The 25,002-nt window shown below is 31.7% G+C and overlaps 1 protein-coding gene across 1 annotated transcript in view; it reads right to left on the bottom strand.

Annotated features, from left to right (window-relative positions):
- LOC126773135 (hemicentin-2-like) overlaps window positions 1-25,002 on the bottom strand; it is a 52,977-nt gene that overhangs the window by 23,379 nt on the left and 4,596 nt on the right. Inside the window, exons 2-3 of the mRNA XM_050493760.1 lie at window positions 21,656-21,827; window positions 9,269-9,405 (exon numbers count right to left, since the gene is read on the bottom strand). Coding sequence (XP_050349717.1) covers window positions 9,269-9,405; window positions 21,656-21,695 — 177 coding nt within the window. The 5' untranslated portion in view covers window positions 21,696-21,827. The remainder of the gene's footprint in view (window positions 1-9,268; window positions 9,406-21,655; window positions 21,828-25,002) is intronic.

Consider the following 25,002-nt stretch of genomic DNA (forward strand, 5'->3'; position numbering starts at 1 on the left):
GACTTTTTCAAAAATGATAAGTTTTTTTGCTTTAACCTTGTGTTTCCTCGCTCGTGGGTTGAGAAATTATTCCTTTATACTAATCACATTTATTTCAAACAGATCTGGATATAGTCCTTTGAATATTTTTAGTATAGTAAGAGCCTTTTAATGTCCCAATGCTGGGCTTAGATTTTTCCTTCCCTTTGTGGAAGTTTGGAGTTTATTCCACGCTGCTCCAATGCGAGTTGGTGCAGTGAAATTAGACATGCAGGTTTCCTTAAGATTTCTTCTTTCACTGCAGAGCACGAGATGAATTATAAACATTAATAAAGCACATAAAAATTCAATGGTGTTTGCCTGGGTTTAAACCAGCGATAATTTGTTAAGATTCTAATTTTATAACCATTGGGTATCTCAGTTATATATAATGAATATAAACTAACACCATTATATTAAAAATAAATTTTAAGACTATGGATATAATTTAAGGCTGTGGATATAAATGTCTGTTCATAAATTGAAATGAGAAATAAGAAACCAGATTGTGGTTTCGTCAGCGACACTATAAGAATGATTATATTGATTGATGATACGATCACGTTGCAATGTCTAATACATCTCAGTAATTTACCTCGTTGATCTAGTAGCTGAGATATGAGGCTAATAATGGAATTTTCTGCCAAAAAAATCTTAGTGGCAGCCCGGAGTCAGGAAATTAGAAGTGAGTGCACTATCCTGCCTCGGAAAGCATGTGATGAAGTTAGTCCTGAATCTGAACACGATACAGTTGTATCAGATTGTTCATCCCATTAGATTATAAGATGTTGGAATAGAGAGTGCACCTGTGTTTGTGTAAACACTTGTGCACTATAACACTTCATGGGCAGTTGGCTCTATCTTGACGTTGGCCGCCGTGGCTGAAATCAGTCAGGAGGGCGTCATCAGTAATCTAGGGTTTTACCATTTACGTTTGGTAATAAAAAAAAAATATTTATTAAGCATACCAAATAGCATAGCATACGTTTGTTTAAAATATGCGCATTTATACTACACCAATTAAATGGAAGAGGCCAATAATTATAATATTTATTTCTGGGAAGAGATTGCTATGGCGATAAGGCTCCCTTTGCACGCCCCATATCAACCTGCTGTGTATCCGGCGCTATGATAATGTGTTTTGTTTGTGTGCAATAAAGCTTGAGTAAATATTTAATTGAAAACAGTAACTTATTTCGTAACTCCACATAGTAAGGTCGCAATTGAAATGAGAGATTACTTTTTAAATTAGTTTCTTTATCCAGTCTAATAATAGGCGTATTTACAATTATATTAGGCTATATTTCATGTTTGTGTTTAATCTATTTTGGACTTAAACGAATGGCTGGAATTCGTGACTTTTGGTGGTTCGCTTAAAGCTTTTAATGTCTGATGTTTTTGACTGATAAAAACTGCTACTGTACAGTCCAATACTTCGTTGTACAATTTAATGTAATTATACGTATTAATTCTAGTAGCTCGCTGTTCATTTGAATTAATCATCATTATTTTTCGTTCGTTTTAATTCTAAGAACGATTGTACAGTGGTTAGATTATGATTGAATATTAACCGAAGAATGCGGTTGCAAGGCAAGCAACACTGAACTTTTATGTGCATAGTTTATGTTTATATTTAATCTCGTGCTTGACAGTGAAGGAAGACATCGTAGTTAGAAAAAACCCTCTTTAAAATAAAAAAAAGAATAAAAAAAAGACATCGTGAGGAAATCATGATGTTTCGGATAAAAATCTGCCACATGTATATCCACCAACCCGCACTGGAACAAGGTTGTGACATAAACCCCAAATATTTTTTAGCATTATATGTATTTTTTCATGGAAAAGACTTTTACACAATGTTTTATCCTCATCTTTATACAACATATTGTATACATAGAAATACTTTTATTATAAAAATAACCTTTATTGATGTGAGAACCATATATTTGAGAGCTGATAAAGTTATATATATGTTGATGAAGTTACAATGTTATCAAATTTCAAGAATGAGTTATAGATGTCATTGTTTAGCCATCAAACATATCATAAGGAATATAATTATTGAGATGAAGATAACTTTTTTTTTCGATTTCATCCATGGCGATTAAAACCTGTGCATGTAAATTGTACAAGTGACATTAAGATATAGTAATTGGACACAAAAGCTCGTGTCTGAAGGACCGTAACCATTGCCAACTTCCAACCTAGATATAATATAAAACAATAAGACTAAAGACGTAGTTAAACTGAGAATTATGAATTAAACATCCATTGTGTGCTAAATTTTCACCAAATTCCGTTAGCAGCCCGTGTCTACAACTAGGTAAGTTAAGGAAAGACCTAAAGAATAGAGCGGAAAACTATTCCATTTAGAAGCCAATCAAAGTGGTGCCATTATGAAAGAAAATGAAAAAGTTGCTTGCCATTCGACAAAAATCATATCGCGTTTTCATGTGATTTCAAAACATGAATATATTACTAAAGAAAGAATTATGTCGCTTGAATTTTATTTATTATACAATTCTCACAATATTTCACCAAGCTCATTTTGCTGTGCTCCAAGGAGTTCATCGTGACCTAAATTCATAGCCAACTGAGTATTATCTTATGCTAAATACAGAACTTTGCGATCGAGCGAGGCATAAGTATGAGCATAAATTAAGGCAGGGATTTTATATCATCATCAACTTTGTTTTTATGTTTACATAAAAGAGCTTCTTAATATATATCACTGCACTGAGGATTTATGAAGCGAGAAACTTAGACTATACATAATATTATAAATAAGACTTTTTCATAACAGCTTTAAAGATATTATTGTAGTATAACCTGATGGTATAAAGCGACGCAGTCTTGTCCGCAGAATTATGAGTATAATAAAAATAATAAAAAACTTGATCCGATTTGATAATTTCTAATGCCAATGAGCCAACGTAAATGTGGAATATATATTTATTTCTTCCATAAAATATATAGAATATGCTATTGACAAAAGCGCCGTGTATCAGATCCTAAACTAAATATCCGCCATCGTCGTAACAAAACATATTTGTTAATATGACCTCATTTATTATCACTATCATACGTACCAACTACTATATATATACATATAAATATTACAGTTTCATAGTAGCGCACCAGATGTTAAGTTTATAAATTTTGTATCCAAGCAAATAACTAACGGATAGCTGCAGTCCATCCGGTTTCTGATATTTTCGTAATGTTGATAAAAAGAAAAAACATTTTAGACAAGCGCGATTCATCTCAGAAACATCATTACTTACTGTCAGATATGACTGTGGTCAAGTATTTATCCAGGATATACCATCCTAGATAATCTCCATCTTACTTGGTGGTATCCAACCACCTCAAATATTGTTCTATATGGCAGTAGAATATTTTATTCCGCTATTTGCATAAGAAATATTTACATTTAGGACCTATATAAATTCATAAATCAAATTCTAAAATAGTTTCTGCATCAATCATGACTGTGAATACTGGCAATGATGCTAGCAGCATTTCTCTGTTGAATCGTAGTTCCGATTATCTCAGCCAAAGTAACCAGACCACACGTCACCAGTGGAGCCAATAAGATGGGATGTTATGTTTTTACAAGTTTACTCCAACGTCCAAATGTTTCAACTGCAAATGATCATGTTGACAGGCAGTTGCTGCAGTTTTCATTTCCTGTTATGCTAATATCTGCTGAAGACCACTTGTCATTAGATAACCAATTCACTCTTTTGCTTTCTAAATATTACAATAAAAATAATAATACAGACACTAATAAAACATATGATAAAAAATAAGAATATAGTCATGGTTACTAACATGGGTATATAACATCTAATATTTTTTAAGAATTCGTTGCAACAAAAAAAAATGCGCTTAAAATCTCGTGATTCTACCGAAAAGAACCGTATAACCTGCCACATATGTATAGAAAGCCGTTTATATATATAAAAATACGGGCATTGCTTTGTGTATATACAGAAAGAAATATTTCGCGATAGACCTCCAATGTTATTTCTATTTGAAATATTCGAACCGTCGCCGTTAACACAGTCAGGGATTGACGTGACGCTGCTTTTTATAATATTAAGTGATTCAAACTGAACTATTTTAATACCTGATGCAAAAAATCCTCTTTTATTTATTATAAGTGTATTTATGTGGCTAATTGCGCCTGAACGGAACCGATTTTGATTTAGTTATTTTGTTTGAAAATCTATTCGGCTGTTTAAAGATAATCAGATATTTTTTGTTGTTGATGGGATTTGAGCAACTTCTAATGTTCTTGTTCGAAATTTAGTATCCTGTGACGTCGTTGAAAAACTAAAAATATTTAAATAAGTACATATAAGTAAGGTAACAGCCTGTGAATGCCCCACTGCTGGGCTAAGGCCTCATCTCCCCTTTTGAGGAGAAGGTTTGGAGCTTATTCCACCACGCTGCTCCAATACGGGTTGGTGGCAGAATTTCAGTGAAATTAGACATATGTAGGTTTCTTCACGATGTTTTCTTTCACCATCAAGCACGAGATCAATTATAATCACAAACAATTAAGCACATGAAAATTCAGTGGTGCTTGCCCGGGCTTGAACCCACGATCATCGGTTAAGGATCAAGCGTTCTTATCACTGGGCCATTTCGGCTTTTAACTGCATAATATATAAGTAAAAAATAGCAGTGCCCTTTTATGAAGAGTAATGAAATTATGTAAATTTTTGTATTAATACAAAATGAAATACGGAACAATAGTGTTAAATAAAGATTATTAATTTATTACCAATGGCTTCTTGATCGATATCCATATAATCCACACGAGTTTATTTTTGGTGGTCGAAGCCTTAATTCAGGTCGTTACAATGTACGTGTAAATATATAATGTAATTGATTACTAAGTAAAGTAATTAATTAGATTATAGTTTTTCGTAAACGATAACAAAATAATAACGATTCTTTAATTTTTTTTCGTAATAGCACTTGAATTTCTATTTTACTATTCTAATGGTAACTAATATTATGTATATATATTAAAACGATAAGTTTGTTTATATATTAGTTTGTTACTTTCGTGTTTTACTGTTTTGTTGTTAGTGATACGGAAAAGGACACAAGTACCAAAAACGTGCCTAACAAGATACAAATTTTAAACCTTAAATGTAAGTCTGCTGACAAGAACCGAACTGAAATTTAGAGGACGTCTCCGATTCGAACCGATCCTTGCTAAACGATTTAGACTATTTTAGCTTTCCCCAGAAAGTGTTTGTCAATCATATATTTTTAACAACATAAAACCCTCTCCACTGTGTGTGTGTGTGCAAGTGCGTGTGTTAGAGTGAGTGTGAGCGTAGTCAACTGTAATCTGTCAACTGTCAACTTTCATCTGTCAACTGTCAACTAGGGGAAAGGTAAAATAAATCGGTCTAAATCGGTTAGGAATATGCGATTATGCACACCAAACGAAAAGATGTTCGCCTTCGTTGTTCATTTTCAAAATGGCGTTAATATTCGTGATAAGGAGGTCAAAATAGGTTATTATACCAAAATTCAGATAGATCGGCGGTATGCGCATCTCGGAAGTACACTTTAATATATTATTTTTATATATTATTTTAATTAATTATATATTATCGATATTTTGACTTTTGTTTTGAATCTAATAGCATCTTAATATTAATTTTTATAATGATTTATAGGCTTAGTAACGTTAAAATCTGGTCACACAAGCGAGGAATTAGTTGATGAGCGCAAATATCAGACCAAATATTAGAATCTATTTCTATTTCACAGATATATTTTTACTGTACAAAATAAAAATGTATTAACATACATAAAAATATATTATTAAATATAATTATAATTATATATATATATAACATAAGTATCATTAAAATAATAACGAACGAACTTGCATTTGAAAGTATTATTATATTGAGCACATCTTAAGCATTCAAGCCGCTGTTTATAATTGTCAGGAGTATTTGAATAAAACTGTAAACAGCTGAGAAGAGGAAAAAAAATTTTTTTTTTGTGAAGTTATTTGGGAGACACTGTAGATTTTTCGCAAAATTTATAAATATCACATATATTATATCATAGTAGTATTAGGGCGACTGTGCTTCGGCTTTGGCTCTACTAAGTAATTCATTATAATTTTATTTTTTGTGAAACTGAGCAAAAGGACCCGTATAAATAATCTTAAAAAGCAAGACCTTGTCAAAATAATAAATTGAACCATTTTTGAAATATATATATATACAAAAATGGCTTATTTAACTTTATTTTTATTTTATTTTGGATATTATTTTTGGAGAAATATACTTCTTATTTCTCCGCAGTCGTGCACTCGTAACAGAATGGTTGTGACTTCTAGGATTATATACAAAGTAGTTACTGCCGGTTCGGAGTCACATCGCCTGTCATGCGATGCTTCTCATTTATGTGATTTTCATTGCGGAAGCACTTCATCATAGTTGTTTTCTGTCACTGTTTAACGTATATGTCCATTGAATAAGCCCTTTGTTAGATTCCTTCCACATGACCTTGTATTACCAAACACTCGACCGAGTCCAAGAGATGTGGCCGAAAAACTTTGATATTCTTGATTGAAAAGCCGAAGAAAATGTTTTTTTGATCTTCAGAACTTTGAATGTTAAGTTTTTGCTAATACTACATAAGGATAATATATACGTAATCTACGTTGCTAATATGCATCCATAGATAATTGATTGATTGGTTATCAAGTACGATTTGTGTAATTTGTTAAAGGTGTTCATGACTTGGGTCAACGTGTTCGGGCTATCGCCTTATAATTCACCATATACAGTGTTTTCGCAAATACTACGAACACGTAATTGATACATGAACTGAAAAGAAACTCCAATATGTTAAAACATTCGCTTAAGTACAAGAACGGAGCAATGTTGTTAAATAAACCACATTTTCAAGCAAAACCGAGCTAATATATACCTTTTTTTGACTCCTGCTATGTGTAAATAAAACCAACAACTGCATTAAAACATGTGTTTGCTATTTACGTTAGGTGCGACATTTGAACGAATTAAGTAAATATATAATCTAAACGGTCCTCTAAACATTGCTGCGTCGGACAATTTAATGCAAATATGCAAAAACGCTACACCATTAAATATGTAAATTTTATAATTATATTAATAATTTTGCAATATCTGTAAATAACAATAACAAACTACAATGATTACATGCTAGAATCTACTATCCTTTCAAATTCATCATCATCATTACCCTTATTTGGGGTCGGTACAGCTTTTAATAGGATTTGGCGTTGCCGGCCCGCCGCCTGTCTAATACCAACGTTCACCACGATATTAATGGTTGGGTTGCGTTACTAATATGTGGATGTAGTTGGCTAAATTTATATAATGTAATAAAATATTTAAAGTTGAAATGATGAATGATGACAAACAAAAAAAATTGAAGTGTCTGTCTGTGATTCCTAAGTAAAACTCTTTGTAAGTTAATGTAGTTATTTGCAAGTTAACAAAAGAAAACGAACAATAATAAGTACACATACGAATAACAAATACACAAAAGCTTTGTATAAGATATTTGTAAGTCTTTATGATGTCTATAAAAAGTCAACGATATATCTATCTTTTTACAGACAACTCGCTATAACCACAGTAATTTTTTTTTGTTAAAAGAAAGAAAAAGTAAAAATTAGAGCTTTAGTTTAGTTTAATTGACACAAAGCATAAATCCCGAGCTAAACATTTAACATAATAATTTTCAAGCGCTTCATGTTGATATAACAATTAGCAATTCGAACCAGTGATTAAGTAAGACGAGACGCGTAGATAGTAATTAATAAATATAAATAATTGTTTGTTAATATCGTAACTATTTCAATATGATTCATCTGATTGAGTTGAAATTCGAACATTTTTCATTGGAATATGCTAGTATGGCCTTCTCCTAATTGACTAAAGTTAAACTAGATACAGGCTTTGAAATTTACGTCACTAATTGATTATTTCAATTGCCGGGCCATTCCAATTTCGTAAAGGCGTAAATACCTTATGAGTTGTGAGTCAATTTTGGTGGTGTTTCAGTCCAAGCGGTTAATCTATTGATTTGTTCTCTTGTTAATATTCGTCACCGCCCGCATGCAGTACGGTACATATCCGATAGGTCTTGAGATGGTGCACTCGCTTGAAACAACTCGCAAGTTTCTCTCTACAATCTAGAATATGGATCGCAAGTTATATCGGGTAAATGTATGTATATTAAAATTCAATATAAAATAATAGACGATGAAAAACATTAAATAAATTCTTATAGAGCGTTTATCATCATTAACATCGTAAAGAAGTCGCTTAGGATTATTTCAAATATTAATATGAAGAAAACAATAATAAGTAGCTGAGGTAACAAAAGCGCCTTCCTTAGATGTATACAATACGGAATACTTACAATACAGTAAGTAGAAATAATACAAAATAAAACAATACTATAATACAATAGAAAGCTCCGTAATGTATAGAGTTAATGTTCATCGGCAATTAAGGATGTATTTATTTACTTAAATATTGCTCGTAAACTTATACATAGATAAAATAAAACGTTTTAATGAGTTTTAATACAAATAAAAGCCTTCGCGTCGTCCGTCACATACAAACGTAAAACGATTCAGTTTAATAGCAAGAAAAAACATAAATAATTACACGAACTAATGAAAACAGTTTTATTTATACGTGTGTTGTAACTTTTTATTCAAATACAAACTTTAGTTTATTAGAGGAACAGAAATAAAATATCAAATAATACACATGAATGAGATTATTAAAAAACTTTAAGGTTATTTTTAACGTGTTTTTAACACGTTTAAGTATGTATACAAAAAATATTTATTTATCATTTGATAATCCAAATAGTATCTGTATATATGTTTTTACCGCGTATTATCATGATGATGAACTCCTGACCGAATTCGGTTACGTATTTTGGGAGTTAACTCCCATTGAAAATTCTCAGTATAGTGCAGAAGTATGTACGCAAACAGGTGCTCTAATTTACTAGTATAATGAAATGAGACGCCATTCCGAATGGATATATTTCGAGCGCAGGACCAACAGTCTTAGATGCTTGTCACGGCAGTGGAGTTAAAGCACTCGAACTCAAAACCTCGAGATCTGTAGCCTTATAAAATAGCCAACGATCGACTCAAGTCAAGTCAGTGTGTGTTAAATAAATAAATACTTACCGCCCTGTCTGCGAGGTTTCTGACCCTGCAGTGTAGATACGCGGGTTGTCCCACGGCGGCGGTAGCCTCTCGCTTCGTGCTGTTGTCGAAGTAAGGCTGTCCCAGAGGTTCCCACCCTCCGCCGCCGGCTGTTACACCTGCGAACAAATTTTAAACATTAAAACTATATTTATAACTAACTTATACCTGGCATTCATCAATGTATAATTTTTATTCTGACAATTACCCGATACGACTAACGCGCCATTTTTTTGTTGACGGTACTACGTAGATAACCTTAACGTTATCGCCAACAACAAATGTAAAAAGTTTCAACTCGGTTAAAAGCATAAAATGCGTACAAAACAAGCATTTATTTTTATAAATAAAACAAAGAAAGGTGCTTCAAGCATGGACTTTATTAACGAAATGATCGTCTCCTTCATTTCTTTCTTTTTCTGAAAAAGCGACGACCTGGCCTGGCATCTATACAAAATATGATTAAAATTTTGCAAATACAATCTTGTAATACAAACAAAAGCTTTTGATAAAAGACACAATTGGTTTATTTTTCACTCTATAAAGCTTTATCTAATATTTTTGTTATTTTATAACTTAATAGAAATAGCCTTATAATTATAATGTAATAGCCATCATATCATCATACTGTTTCCATTGCCCAATGTAATTAGTCTTTGATTAGTCTATGTTAATGATAATGAAGCCAACTTCCTATTTCATTACAATCATTTCCCGGAAAGAAGGATTCCTGTTCTCAATATATAATAGGTTCGAAAAATATAATATTAATATTTGAACATAATTTAACATGCTTATTATTTTTCATGGTAGGGTAGGTACCACCCACTCAGAGGCAATACTCTGTATTGTTGTTTCCCGAGTAACTACAGGCACGAGGAACAAAACCTCCTATGTCCCAATGCTGATGGAGCATTGCATGTAAGGAACAGTTAACATTACTTACAACGCCAAATGCTATGGACTGTGGTGACAACTTACCATCAGATGACCTTCTTGCAAATTCGAAAGGTTTCGAATACAGTAAGAAACAATGATCATATTATTTTTCAACAGAAAACTATAATATCATAGATAATAGCGGTCTTATAATAATATATGCATATAAAACAGATCACGCGTGTGATTCGATCGGCTTTTAGGTATGGAAGTCACTTATTACAAAATTACTTCGATTACAATCATTTATTACTATATAACAGTATTCGCTCAGATAAACGGTATTTCGATTCAATGGTGGAATGTTTTTTTTTATTGTATAGGTAGGCGGACGAGCAGATGGCTCTCATGATGGTAAGGATTCACCAACGCCCATATACATTGGCATTGTAAGAAATGTTAACCATCGCTTACATCACCAATATATAACCAACCTTGGGAACTAAGATATTATATCCCTTGTGTCTGTGATTACACTGGCTCACTCACCCTTCAAACCGGAACACACTAAACGAAACTACTGCTGTTTTGCAATAGAATATCTGAGTAGTGGTGGTGGTACCTACCCAGACAAGCTTGCATAAAGCCCTATCACCAGTAAAATACTGCTAGCATGCTGTTAGCATCTTTTCCATCATTCCACGCGGTCATGTTTTTTATTGTCATTATTTTTAGTTTATTTTTTATATTTATTATATGTTATTACAAGGGACATAAAATCTTAGTTCCCAAGGTTGGCTATTAGCTATGTAAGCGATGGTTGACATTTCTTACAATGCCAATGCCTAAGGGCATTTGGTGACCACTTACCATCAGGTGGCCCATATGCTCGTCCGCCTTCCTATTCTATATATATATATATATATATAAATCATAAAGTCATTATATAATCACAACTATCAATGCGAAAGTTAGTTTATTTTTTGTTTGATTATTACGTTTTCACGTGTCATTACAGAAAGCGGTACCGCGGGCGCAAACTAGTAATTAAATAAATATGTTATGTAGTAAAGCATCTTTTGGCTAACTAAATAACTACCAATTCAAAGACAAAACTAAAATATGTTTAAAACAACATAATTATCAAGACGTTGAGAAACTATTAACTACCTGATAAATGAACATCCACATGACACTCTCAAATATAACACACACATACATACACACACACATTTACACACCTACGCACGTACGGTTTGGATTAACTTACAATAATTAGTAATAAGACCCTTTGTAAATGTTTGTAATAATTTAATGGAAAGGAACTAACTTCTGACGCACGGGTAACGCCAGTTCAGGAGTCAGGGCTACTTTTTATAATATTTATGTAATGGATAACACATTGGCGGTTGGGAGTGAAACTAACTCAACGAACGACCATCTTGTTTACCGTGAATGTAAAGAACATGGCGCTGTCTTAGCCCCTGTCCGCTGCCACTCCCTTGTGTATTTGTGGCGCGTATACTATATACTTCGTTGCTATGTATTATTATAATGATAAGATACATATATTTACTATATAAACGAAACTATGTCACCACACCATATATTTGATATATACCTATTGGTTTTCTTTAAATATGGATTCGTTCAATATCAATCAATTTCGATATCTCAATATGCTAGATGTCTTCACGTTGTTACAAAAATACTATTACACACTTATTGAAATAAATTTGTCACAGGCAAAATAAATATATAAATAATATTGTATTATTAAAATTCATATAAAGACAGCAAATTAATGCCTTATATAAAATATAAATAGATGTACAAGGCTTTTCTACGAGCTTTTCTAATACCCAAGGCTTATTTATACATCAATTTCTTGTATATCTTGTAATCAAATCAGCGTAAGCCTTTTTAACGCCCTAAAAAGCATCGTTAACGATACGATCAAACAACATTAACAATTTCTCGACTAATATTATATTAAGTGTAAGCGTATTATACATATTTTTCCTGAAAATATAATGAGAGAAGAGAAAAATGAAGATCTTTATTCAGATTGACTCATTCGGTTCGGAAAGAAACATATCAGACTGAGAAGTACTGGATAGTACCTAAACGAGTTTTTTTTAAATTGTATATATTTATAATTGTTTTTGAATCGGCCTGAAGGCGATCGTTTAATTTCCAACGCAGAAATTTCACCCAAGATTGTTTAAAAAATTACATTAATATTATTTTAATTAAAAAAATTTTACCTATTGGGATGCCGTTGTAAAACCCCAGAAAAGGATTAACAACTCTTTGAAGACGAATGACATTCGTATCCAGCTTTAGCTTATTTCTCTGCCCTAAAAGTATGTACGTCACAATTTCTAGAAAAATCTGAATGTGTTGTCTTAATGTCTCAACGAACATAACATTTTCAAACATAATTCGTAGTCTTCTGATCCGCAAGTTAACATTAAAGCAGTCAACATTAGCTTCTAAATTACGTCTCCTAGACAGTTCTACAATATTCGAAAGTATAATCAAAAATTATAATATATAATTAATCGTTCTTTCAATATAGTAAGCGAGCAAAAATTGTTTGAAATCAGGCTATAACTAAAAAAAAAGAGAAAAATAAGAAAAACACAACTCCATATTACTTTCTCTTTGTAACATCGAAAAATATTTCAGGGGGAATCACCGAACGGATTAAGACAGTTTAACTGAAATAAATATATGAACAAATTTATTTCATTTAGTATACATAATGAAATCTTATCATCCATAAATATGGCAATTATATAAAAGTGTTTAATAGGCAGTTAAAACTTAAATAATTATTCAGACTATAAGATTTGTAGCATAAATTCAAAGTAACAGATGTTTTTTAAGTCAATGGCTGTCACAAAGGGCAAAGTACTCCTCTTCAGTTTAAATGAAGGCACGAAGCCCATTCGCTCATCTACGGCAAGTCAGTGAATATCAATGTTGAAATTCATCCGATAGATACACATCTACTCGTTTTTTCATAATGTATAATTTCAGTGAAGTCAGAATTGTATTGGCGATCTTTAATTAAAAAACATATATTCAATCAGCCGAGCCGTAATAACCTGTAATTGTCGTATAATATTACATACATTACCATCAAAGAGGCAAATTGCTCATTAAGTTGTTATTAAAATAGAAATCAAAAGCATTTATTTACGTATAAAAGTTAATTTAAATAGAATTGTTAACAACATTGTCAGTGTTAAAACAAAACGTTTTGCGTGAAATAAAATCATTTAAAACCATTGATTTGATCGAAATGAAACCTCGCTAACAAATTAATGTTGTTCGAAACGTTATTCGGTTTTGAAACGAAAATTGCAACGATTTCCGATGAAACGATAATTTTAATATGATCATAATATTGTTGATTTCTGTTTGTATCTTTGGCATGTATTACGATATCATTTTATTTTACGGAGAGGTTTTTTTTTTTGTAAAAAAGCCCTAAAAGCTTTATACTTAAAAAAATCTAGATATTTCGTTGCTACATGTTTAAGACAATTTAACAATTGATGGGGTCTTTATGCAAGGCCGTTCAGGTAGGTACCACCCGCTCATCACATATTCTATCGCCAAACAGTAATATGTAATATTATGATGTTCCGGTTTGAAAGTTGAGTGAGCCAGTGTAACAATCTCAAGGGACATAATAACTTAGTTCCCAAGGTTAGTGGCACATTGGCGATTTATGGAATGATTAATATTTTTTACAGCGCCAATGTCTATGGATGGTGGTGACCACTTACCATCAGATGACGCATTTGCCAATCCACCTTCTTATTTTATATAAAAAAATAACAAATAAGACGAATATTGATTGCTTTATAATAATAGCACGGAGGTGATACCCTTTTTTTACCAGTGCGTAGTCGGTCAAACCTAGATTGATGATCCATCTTCCGACTTACGCAGGTAATGGATGATTTTCAGAGCGTCACGGTAGCATGCGAAAGCGATCCCGTTGCGTTCCTCGTTAAGACGGAAAGGGTACCGCTGGTTTTTTAGTGGCGTGGCGTCACCTTGGACACTGGCGAGCCCCACATCCCCCCACTGTTCTCGTGGGCGAAACGCGTAACGCGTTTTTCCAGCGTTAAAAAAAGGTAATTGATGATGACCACTATTCTAGTATAAGATCTATGGATCACTATGGCGCGGACAGGGATACCACCCATTACTTGCTAGGGATATGTCCCGCATGGGACTGAACGATGAAAAATATCTTACAGATAATGTATTTATTTGTAAGAGATTCAATAATATGATACATTGTTAAGATGACAATATGGTTACGGATTAGGTATTTCGGAATATATTTTAAATGCGAACGTATCTTTGTCTGTAACGCTTTCACGGCTAAACCACTGAACTGAATTTGATGAAATTTCGTACGAAGCAAGCTTGATTCATCCAATAGATACACATCTACTCCTTTTTCATAATGTATAATTTCAGTGAAGTCAGGATTGTATCGGCAATCTTTAATTATAAAACATGTATTTAATCAGTCGAGCCAGAACAACCTGTAACGGTCGTATAATATTACATACATTACCATCAAAGAGGCAAATTGCTCATTACCTTGTTATTAAAAAAGAAATCAAAGGCATTTATTTACATATAAAAGAAAGCATTTTGTAAAGCAAAGAAGGCATTTTGTATATCTAACACTAGCCCCCTCCCCCTAAAACGCGCTCGAAAACTGGTTTTCACAATAAAATTGCTCAAGCGTCGACAATATCGTTATATAGTAAAGCCACCATGCGCGTATTTCTTACGTTTACAAACAATAATGCACAGATGTAATTATTTAAACTTCTCCCATTGTTCTATGTAACTTTTCATTCACAATTCAGCTGCTACGAAAATTTTCCCTATCAAAGTTTTATCTGAGTTTTACTAAAATAAACTTTGCTCTTGAGCTAACACTCCGTATAAATACTTCTTGAACCGTGAATGTGGCTGTTATAACAAATTTGTATTGCTTGTTTAGGGTACGATACTTGTATTCTCTTAGAAATATTTGAGTCTTATTTATAAAAAGCTAAAATCATGAATATATCATTTATTTTCGATCATAATTTGGAATATGTTACAACATTTTTTGTTATTTTTCGTATTTGTGATGATGGTGATTATGTCCTCCATATTTCGGCCACAGCGGCTGTACTCAATGGAGAACAGTGAACTAACGGTGCAGTCGCTATTATTGTGCTTTAGCGTGTGCGCAAACCTAAGAGCATTCTCGTTTCCCTCACCCTCATAATCCGATGGGATTGCAATCTAACACGACCAGAGAAACGATGGAGGACCAACGGACTTACGTGCTTTCCGAAGCATAACACAGCCAGCTTTAACACTTCACTGCCATTGAAATTTTTTTTACAGAAAAACCTAATGAGTTTTTATTAGCCCGACCCGAAAGTTGAACCTCGAAGTCTACAGCCTTACGAACGACCCACTAAGCCAACAAGGCAGTCCCTTATCTAATATTAACGTAGATAAATAGTACAAAGCACTCAGTTTGAAATAACTATTTAGGAATGTATGATATAAATAATTCTACATCCTAAAACAATGCTCAGCTTAATCTCATTAATGTACTTAACTACAATATCAAAATAATTAGTTAATAATATTAATTCAATCATCCTTTTCATAGCTATTGTAAGCCCAATAATGATCACGATAACTATATATGTTACAGTATGATCAAAATATTAATTATAATTACCTCGTTACGAGTATGTACATGATTTTAATTAACAGTTAACGTTACTTAAACATGTCCGTATATTGGTTTTGATTTTAAGCAGCATGTGAACTGTGTAACAGCCTGTGAATGTCCCACTGCTGGGCTAAAGCCTTGTCTCCCTTTTTGAGGAGAAGGTTTGGAGCTTATTCCACTACACTGTTCCCATGCGGGTTGGTGGAATACACATGTGGCAGAATTTCAGTTAAATTATACACATGCAGGTTTCCTCACGATGTTTTCCTTCACCGTCAAACACGAGTTGAATTATAATCACAAATTAAGCACATAAAAATTCAGTGATGCTTGCCCGGGCTTGAACCCACGATCATCGGTTAAGATTCACTCATTCTTACCACTAGACCATCTCGGCTAGTTTTGATTTTACTTGGTAATGATATAAATAAACTTTTAGAATAATATGAGCTTCTTAAAATTGATTCTGAATAAAATCAAGAAGTGGGCTTTGTAATTAAATATGTTTATTTATATGGGTTTGCTAGTACATTACATAATAAATTTAATTTTAATGTTACATAATTAGTTGTTTAATGCACAACCATATTAAAGCAAACACGACATGCTGTAATTATTGTTGTTGCATGTTGAGGTCATTTAAATATAAACAAAAATATTAACAAATGTTAGCAAACATTTCACATGAGATAATTAAAACAAATTAGTTTAAGTAAAAATGATTAAAATTTGAAATCTTATAACATGTAATAATTAAATAATAACAAATTGTACTTTAAAATTTTTAAAATAATGTTAGGGAATGTTGTATATAAAATGTAAATTTGTCTTAATTTAAAATACTATACCTACATTAGACACAATAAGTGCTAAGCATTTGTTATAACGTCTATAGACGTATACTGACCCAGAAAGTGTCAAATATAGAATCCAATCATAATCAAATTAGTACTAAAATGAAAATTTATAGTTTCACCAGGTAAAATTGATAGCACATTATTGTATAACCAGCTCATAATAACGCAAATTTTTAAAGTTGAACAACAATTAGACGAATATCGACATCCTAGATTTGTTTACAGTAGAGTAACGCCTTGTGAATGTCCAACTGCTGGGCTAAAGGCCTCCTTTCCCTTTTTGAGGAGAAGGTTTGGAGCTTATTCCACCACGCTCCTCTAGTGTGGGTTGGTAGAATACACATGTGGCAGAATTTCAGTCAAATTATACACATTCAGGTTTCCTCACGATGTTTTCCTTCACCGTAAATCACAAGATGAATTATAATCACAAATTAAGCACATGAAAATTCAGTAGTGCTTGCCCGGATTTGAACCCACGATCATCGGTTAAGATTCACGCGTTCTTCTACTGGGCAATCTCGCATTTGTTTACATATAACATTTGTAAGATAGATGACAAAATAACTCGTGTACATGACCGTATGGAATGTTAGCGGTATTTTATTGTTGTTTCGATATCGAGAGCTCGTTTATTTTCTTCAAGATGAAGAAAATAAACGAGCTCTTAAATTAGCATTGAAGGTCATAAAACGGGATAACTTTTGCGCTATTGCTCCAAGGTACAAAACTCAAATTTTATTACAAACTAGCTGTGCCCGCAGTTTCACCCGCGTATAACTTAAAGAAATCACTAAGAGCAGAATTATAGTATTTCAGTATATAAAACATTTTTTGTTTTATTTTGTTGGAAATATAATTTTTAATCGGTTTCTGCCGCACCTATCTAGATAGGCATACAATTAGCCATGAGAAAAACAGCATTCAGCCAATTCAACTGAATAGTTATTTTATAGCATTTTTTTGAATAAATGTTCGACGTGATTCCTTAAATTGACATAACCTGTTTTATTCATAAATCGTTTGAAATAAAACAAACACTAAATTTTAAGTGAAATTTGCCACAATAGATTAGTGAAATCCGCACCAAAATCAGTTAAACCGTTTCTAAGATTAGCGTACACAAATGCACAGACAAACAATTAAACAGACAAAAATTCTAACAATCATTGTGTTGGGTTCTATTGCGTTGATGGCCTTTATCAATTAATATAATTCACTCAAGATATTAAACCCGATATAGGTTTTACTAAAATATCTTCCATGTACAGACAGTGATCAGTTGAATTTTTATAATATGTATGGATTATGATTATCAACTAAAAATGTTTATATAATTTGTAATATAATACGAATAAGCCACATAGCGTTTTCGAGCATATTTCTCGCTATTTATGGAGATGGTAGCTTAAGTAAGTAACATACAACAGGTAAGTAACACTACATATAACTACAACAGTTTGAATCAAATTTATATCTGAGCTGTGTGCAAGCTCCTCTGGGTACCACCCACTCATCAGATATTCCATCGCAAAACAGCAGTACTTGATATTGTTGTGTTCCGGTTTGAATAGTGAGTGAGCAAGTGTAATTACAGTGTAATTGGCGATGTAAGCGATGGTTAACATTTTATTTCATTTTGGCGTTAGTACCAACTACCATCAGGTGGCCCATATGCTCGTCTGTCTTCCTATTCTATAAATAAATAAATAAATAATATGTTTTATATTAACGAAATTTATTTTTATATTTTTTCTGAATCATTATATGTATATGTTTCTAAAAAAGCTATGTAAATCGAGGATTTCTTGCGTCCTACTTCTAATCTGAGTGTAAATAAAATATTATGTCATCAACATAATTTTATTTTAATAATAACAATTCTCTGTATTGTTCTATTTTATTATTAATTTTTGTTTTGTCATTTATGTATTAGGATTATATTAGTAAACCTAATAAATGAAAATCTAAAATATTTATAGTATATTATTACTTAAGACATTTTGAATATGTTTAGCGATTTGGGCGTGGTAACATGTTAATAATATTATATATTTACATAATATATCATACGCTAGGTCATATTAATGGCAAAGCTATTTAATGTATAACTATGATAAATTTTATTGTATGATAAATTTACCCAACAAGGCAGATAGTGAGAGCCTCTTTAAATAATCATATTAATATTATAATGGGGTGATTTTTTTCCTGATACATGGGAAAACTACTATTATAATACAAAAACAACAACAATAGCTATTGCTGTTTGGCAGTAGAATATCTTATGCGTGGTATATCGTGGTTTATCGTGTACGTATCCAGACGGACCTGCACAAAGCCTTACCACTAAGCTATAGCAACTCAATTTGTCAATATTTACTAAATATTTTAAATCAAAAATCAAACCGCAACACAACAATACTAAATATTGCTGCCGAGGTCCTGGATTCAATCCAAAGGTCGGGCTGGAAATAGGAAGTGTGTACATTCTTGTGCTACGGAAGGCACGTAAAGCCGTTGGTCCTGCACCTGAACTCTTTCCGGTTGTGTCGGATTTGCCTTCCCATCGGATTATGAGAGTGAGGAAAGGGAGAGTGCACCTGTTTTGCGTACACACTTGTGCACTATAATATGGCCTGCGCAGTTGACTATTCTCCACTGTATTTGGCCACCGTGACCGAAATCGGTCAGGAGGACATCATCATCGATAATCGAATTATATGTTGAAAAAAACTAGTATTACACATTTTTACCAATGCAAATTCTATATCTTTTTTTATAAAAAATGTTTTCTTTATTATAAAACATAATAATTTGCTCCTTGCTCACATGATTTTTATGAATAACAAACGAGTTCATTTTGTATCCATTTCTATCGTTATTAATCCGTAGCAATGAAAAGAGGGAAATGAGGCGAAACATTTAATAAACAAGTCGTTATGCGTATGTATTATAAGCATTTTTCCAGAATAACGTTGATTTTTTAACCGGGCTGATTTCGACCGAGCTCGTCCGAAGCGCCGACCATTACGTCGATCCCTAGCGACGATAAAAATGTACTTTGTTTCCCGTCACGTCCCGTTGTTTTTTATACTCTACTCATAGAACGTTAACTGCTGTGTTGTTTTTAAAATATTTCATTATGGTATCTGAAATAGATTTCCATTTACAACAAATTCGAATCTTAACACGAAAAAGGATCGTGAAGTTTCCGAAAGGGATATGTTGTATTGACTATATATATATTATAATTATAACAATTAAATAATAAGCGCATGAAAGTTAGTAATGTATAGTTGAAAGTCGGTTTTCAAAATTATTCAGGAAGCGTATTCTTATAAAATGTAATATTTAAATATCGATTGAATATTTATACTCAACACTTTAATGGTTAATTCGAATAATTTTGACAACACAACGGAAATGTTTTTTATCTGTGCTGTTTTTTTTTCTAAATAAATAATAAAATGTATTAAAAATAATAAGGATAAACAAAACAAAACAAACAATATAAACCTATAATCAAGTTTTATTTCTCTGTAAAACCTATTTATTATTTTTATCTGTTTCAGTCGAATACACCGGACAGCGGAACAGAAAGGACATGGCTCTCTAAACAACTATTAGGTTACATTGAAGACCGGCTTTTAAGGGTAGAATCGTTATTATCCCCTTCGCAAGAACGTTTACAAAAGCCTTTATCGTGTAATAGTAAAAGCTTATTTGTATTCTAGGGATCTATAATTGTAAGTTATACGTTGCTCAGATAACAATACATGTTTTAATATTGACTTTAAATAGCTTCGTAGCTTAATTAGTTACTTTAAAAATAAGTAATCATTGTAAGTATTTAAGTATTATATATATTTATAATGTATATTATTGAAATGGTGTTATAATTTATATTTTAAATATACATAGGTGTGCCTCAATTAACGCTCTTCTTAAAATAAGACAATGCCGTTTAGAGAAACAATTTATGATTTTGTTTGTCGATTTTTTAATTTGCTTTTTGTATTAAATAAAAATAATATATCAACTCGCTTCACAATTATACGCGATATAAAGTTATGCACTCAAAACAACTGACAAATAAAATAGTTATCGAAAAAAGAACAAAATAGTTTATTTTACAGCAAAATATAAGCAAAAATATGACACACTTAATACAATAGCTGGGTTGTTTGCTGAAACGATATCTTAATTGTATTTCCGGTGACATCCACACTAAGCAAGCTTGTGTCGTGTATATCTTGAAAAGTATACGTAAAAGTATATGTACGTAGTAGTAAGTTTTCTCACCATTAACAATTCACCCTTATTACGCTCTTAAGAGTATTTTTTTTAATACTATATTCCAATATTACTTTATATCTGTCAGATTGTATTCAAAACTAAGAGGGTGTGAAAAAATAAGCTCAATTTATTGAGAAGGAACTGGCTCAAATCAGTTGCAAGTTTTGACCCACACATATTAAATCATAACATGCAAATATAGTGACATAACCGCCTTTAAATGTCCCACTGCTGGACTGAGGCCTCCTCTTCTCTTTTGAGTAGAAGGAATGGAGCTTACTCCATCATGGTGCATTAGTTTGTTGGTGGAAAATTTTCATCCGACACATGCAGGTTTCCCTCACGATGGTTTCCTTCACTACCACACGAGATGATTTATAAACACAAATTAGGCACTTGCAAATTCAGTGGCGTTTGCCTAAATTTGGTATTTAATCTTTTAAGATTCATGTGTTCTAGCCACACCATCATCTCGGTTCTTGTTACGGACTTAGACGGATGAAATATTGTTCGTGACCGATTTATATACTTTTTAAATATTATAAATGTACTCACCGAATAAAATAAAAAAACAGCTCAGCTCCGCCGCCCACATTGTGAACGTTCTATCACATCGTGTTTCTATTACACTGTACTCAAAAATATCACTGCACTGCAACACCGTTCACTTATACTTGACATACTTCAAGTTTGTTTAAGTTTTCAAAATTTTAATCGTCCATTCAATCTGATAAACAAAATTTTTATTATGCTACAAGTTTTATATTTATAAATGAAACGTTCCGGTTTGACTTATGTTATCTATCGAGGAATATTCGACTCGAATTGAGGATGTTTCGGGGAGACTACGGTTCGAATCGTTAATGAGCGGACTTATCGATACTTGATATCAATGGCTGTCTTCCCGAAATGACGAGCGATAAATAACGTAAGTTCAAACTTCGGTACTTTCATAGTATAATATCATTGTTTATTTTATAAATAGAGAATAAGTAATCTGAGATCATGTTTAATTTAAAATCGAACACAATAAATAGTAAATTAATAGATAACTTTTGAAATAATTCTTTTTTTTTTAATAATAAATTAATTATTATTATCAGCTGACTCCATCGCATCGGTAAAATTCAAATTCCAAAAACTAACGGTTATTATAGATATAGTTTTATATATGTATTATATATTCATGTTTTCATCGTTTATGATAGTTGTATTCATTTATATATTTAAATGTTAAAATGCGACAAAATATACATTATTATACCCTAAATTGATATCTAAACTCCTTAATGGTTCTGGTAGTCAATTGTGAAAATCAATAAGAGACATTTACTTTGAAATATGTCCGAACAATTTATAGATAAGATCCATAATGAGTTTGTAATGAATGCCGCTTCAAATAACGTAGTCAACCACTAAATAATTTGTAGTATACGTATATACATATGTATATACGTATATATATACCCCTCGACGCGATAAACATGTTTATGTCACGTACGAGTAATTGAAAGCGTTCGTGAAAGTAATACAAACTCAAATAGAAATCAAAATGATTATATGATCGAAATACTTTGACAATAAGACATAACTGCTATTTGCTTGTTTATTTGAAGGTTTACTAATTTTTTTTTTATAGAATAGGAAGGTGGACGAGCATATGGGCCACCTAATGGTAAGTGGTCACCAAACGCCCTTAGACACTGGCATTGTAAGAAATGTCAACCATCGCTTATAGCCAATGCGCCACCAACCTTGGGAACTAAGATTTTATGTCCCATGTGCCTGTAATTACACTGGCTCACTTACCCTTCAAACCGGAACACAACAATATCAAGTATTGCTGTTTTGCGGTAGAATATTTGATGTAAATATATCATTTCTCAAATCATAGTAATCCCATATAAAACCGAAACGAATATAGAACGAAGAAAATGCAAATAAAGTAATATAAATGTATCTTTTTAATTTGTTTAATTTTATTTTTTATAAAATAAATAAGGTATTTTTTTTCCCGTTAAGATTATCTATATTTCTATCTACAAAAGATTACGTTCTAAATCCTTATGCTTTACATTCGATATCAAGATCAATATATTATTTTAAATTGGATTTTCTTGTGATTCTATGAACAACACGTCTTGGTACAAGTTTATAAATAACTTGCAGCAATCATTCTTGGACACTAAATGACGTACATACTTTGATTTTATTATAAGCGCCTAAAGCCAATAAATTTAAGAAAATAAAATAGAGCACGTTTCGTGATTTATTCTGTCGAGATTTTTTTTTTTTATATTTTTTAATATAACTCTAAAATGAATATACCTTTGCGAAATCAAGAAAAAGACTAGCAATTTGCTTTATATAATATATAATAAGAAATAATATATATACTCAAAACTATTACTCATATTATTATTATTTTATAAGCTTAATAGCTTTTTACCAATTAAAACCAGAATAATGGCATTAGACAATCAGATATATCATAATAATAAAAGTTGCGTATAATAATGTATTCAATGATTAATTGTTAGGTTACAAAGGTTATCGAACAAATCAATAAATTCATAGTATTTAATACTCTGCCATTGCTCATTTTATCAGATTATTCTCCGATACTTAAACGATATTTAAGTAAGTAACAGCTTGTAAATGTCCCACTGCTGAGCTAAGGCCTCCTCTCCCTTTTTGAGGAGAAGGTTTGGAGCTTACTCCACCACGCTGCTCCAATGCGGGTTGGTGGAATACACATGTGGCAGAATTTCGATGAAATTAGACACATGCATGTTTCCTCACGATGTTTGCCTTCACCGAAAAGCACGAGATGAATTATAAACAGAAATTAAGCATATGAAAATTCAGAGGTGCTTGCCCGGGTTTGAACCCACGTTCATCGGTTAAGATTCACGCGTTCTTACCACTGGGCTATCTCGACTTATTTGTACATTTAAATATTGATAATAGTAATTGTTATATAAAATTATTTAGCAGTTAATTTTAACTTGGTAATAAAATATAAATAAAATTTGTAAGGGCAGAAAGGTTTATAAAGCCTTTGTTTTAAAAATTACTTATAGATTATATAATTACTTATAGCTTTGTGTTCAATATTGCGTAGCAACGTCCCAAGAGATTGAAAGGCTTTTAACATTATTTTTATTGAGTTATACATTTTTCATTATACTTATACAGCTCTACTGAAAATAAATCTGATTTATTAAAATATACTTTTTTATCCTATGTGAAGTACATTTGGCTAAAATCCCCGAGAGTATTATTACGTATTATTACATCAATGTTTCACGTGAGGTATAAAAGTATTTATTCCGCTTTAAGCTCAAAGCTTTTGTAGAAAAGTTATGAAGCATTTCAGTTTAGATTTAACGATCTTTCAAGCATTCAATTACTGAACTGACTTCCCATTCAATAGAATTTAACCATTAAATATTAATATTGCAAAATTTATTCAATTTATGATATTCAATTACGTGATTCCCATTTTAATTAATATAAACATCTAATTAGTGCTTGGGGTGTTAATTTTATGAATCTTATTCACATGAATGATGACAAAAGCCTACAATATATGAAATAATTTACGTGGTCGATTTCTCTTGTCTGACTTTGTATATTTGTACAAACGATTGAGTTATTTTCACAAATTTTATCAAATATTTTCGTTCCTTTAATATCAGCATCATTTTCAAATGGCACGCAATTATTTTTGTGTTAAATAAAATATATTTTTCTGTATTGAAAAATTTAAATAAAATATTCTAAGTTCTCTCTTTTATGAATACTTATAATAGATATAGATGAATTATCTTTTATAATGATAATCTACAAAAAAAATTGTAAACTCAATGAACACATGCATTATATTACTGTACTAAGCT

The sequence above is a fragment of the Nymphalis io genome, chromosome 14 (assembly GCF_905147045.1).
Source record: "Nymphalis io chromosome 14, ilAglIoxx1.1, whole genome shotgun sequence".
NCBI lineage: Eukaryota > Metazoa > Arthropoda > Insecta > Lepidoptera > Nymphalidae > Nymphalis > Nymphalis io.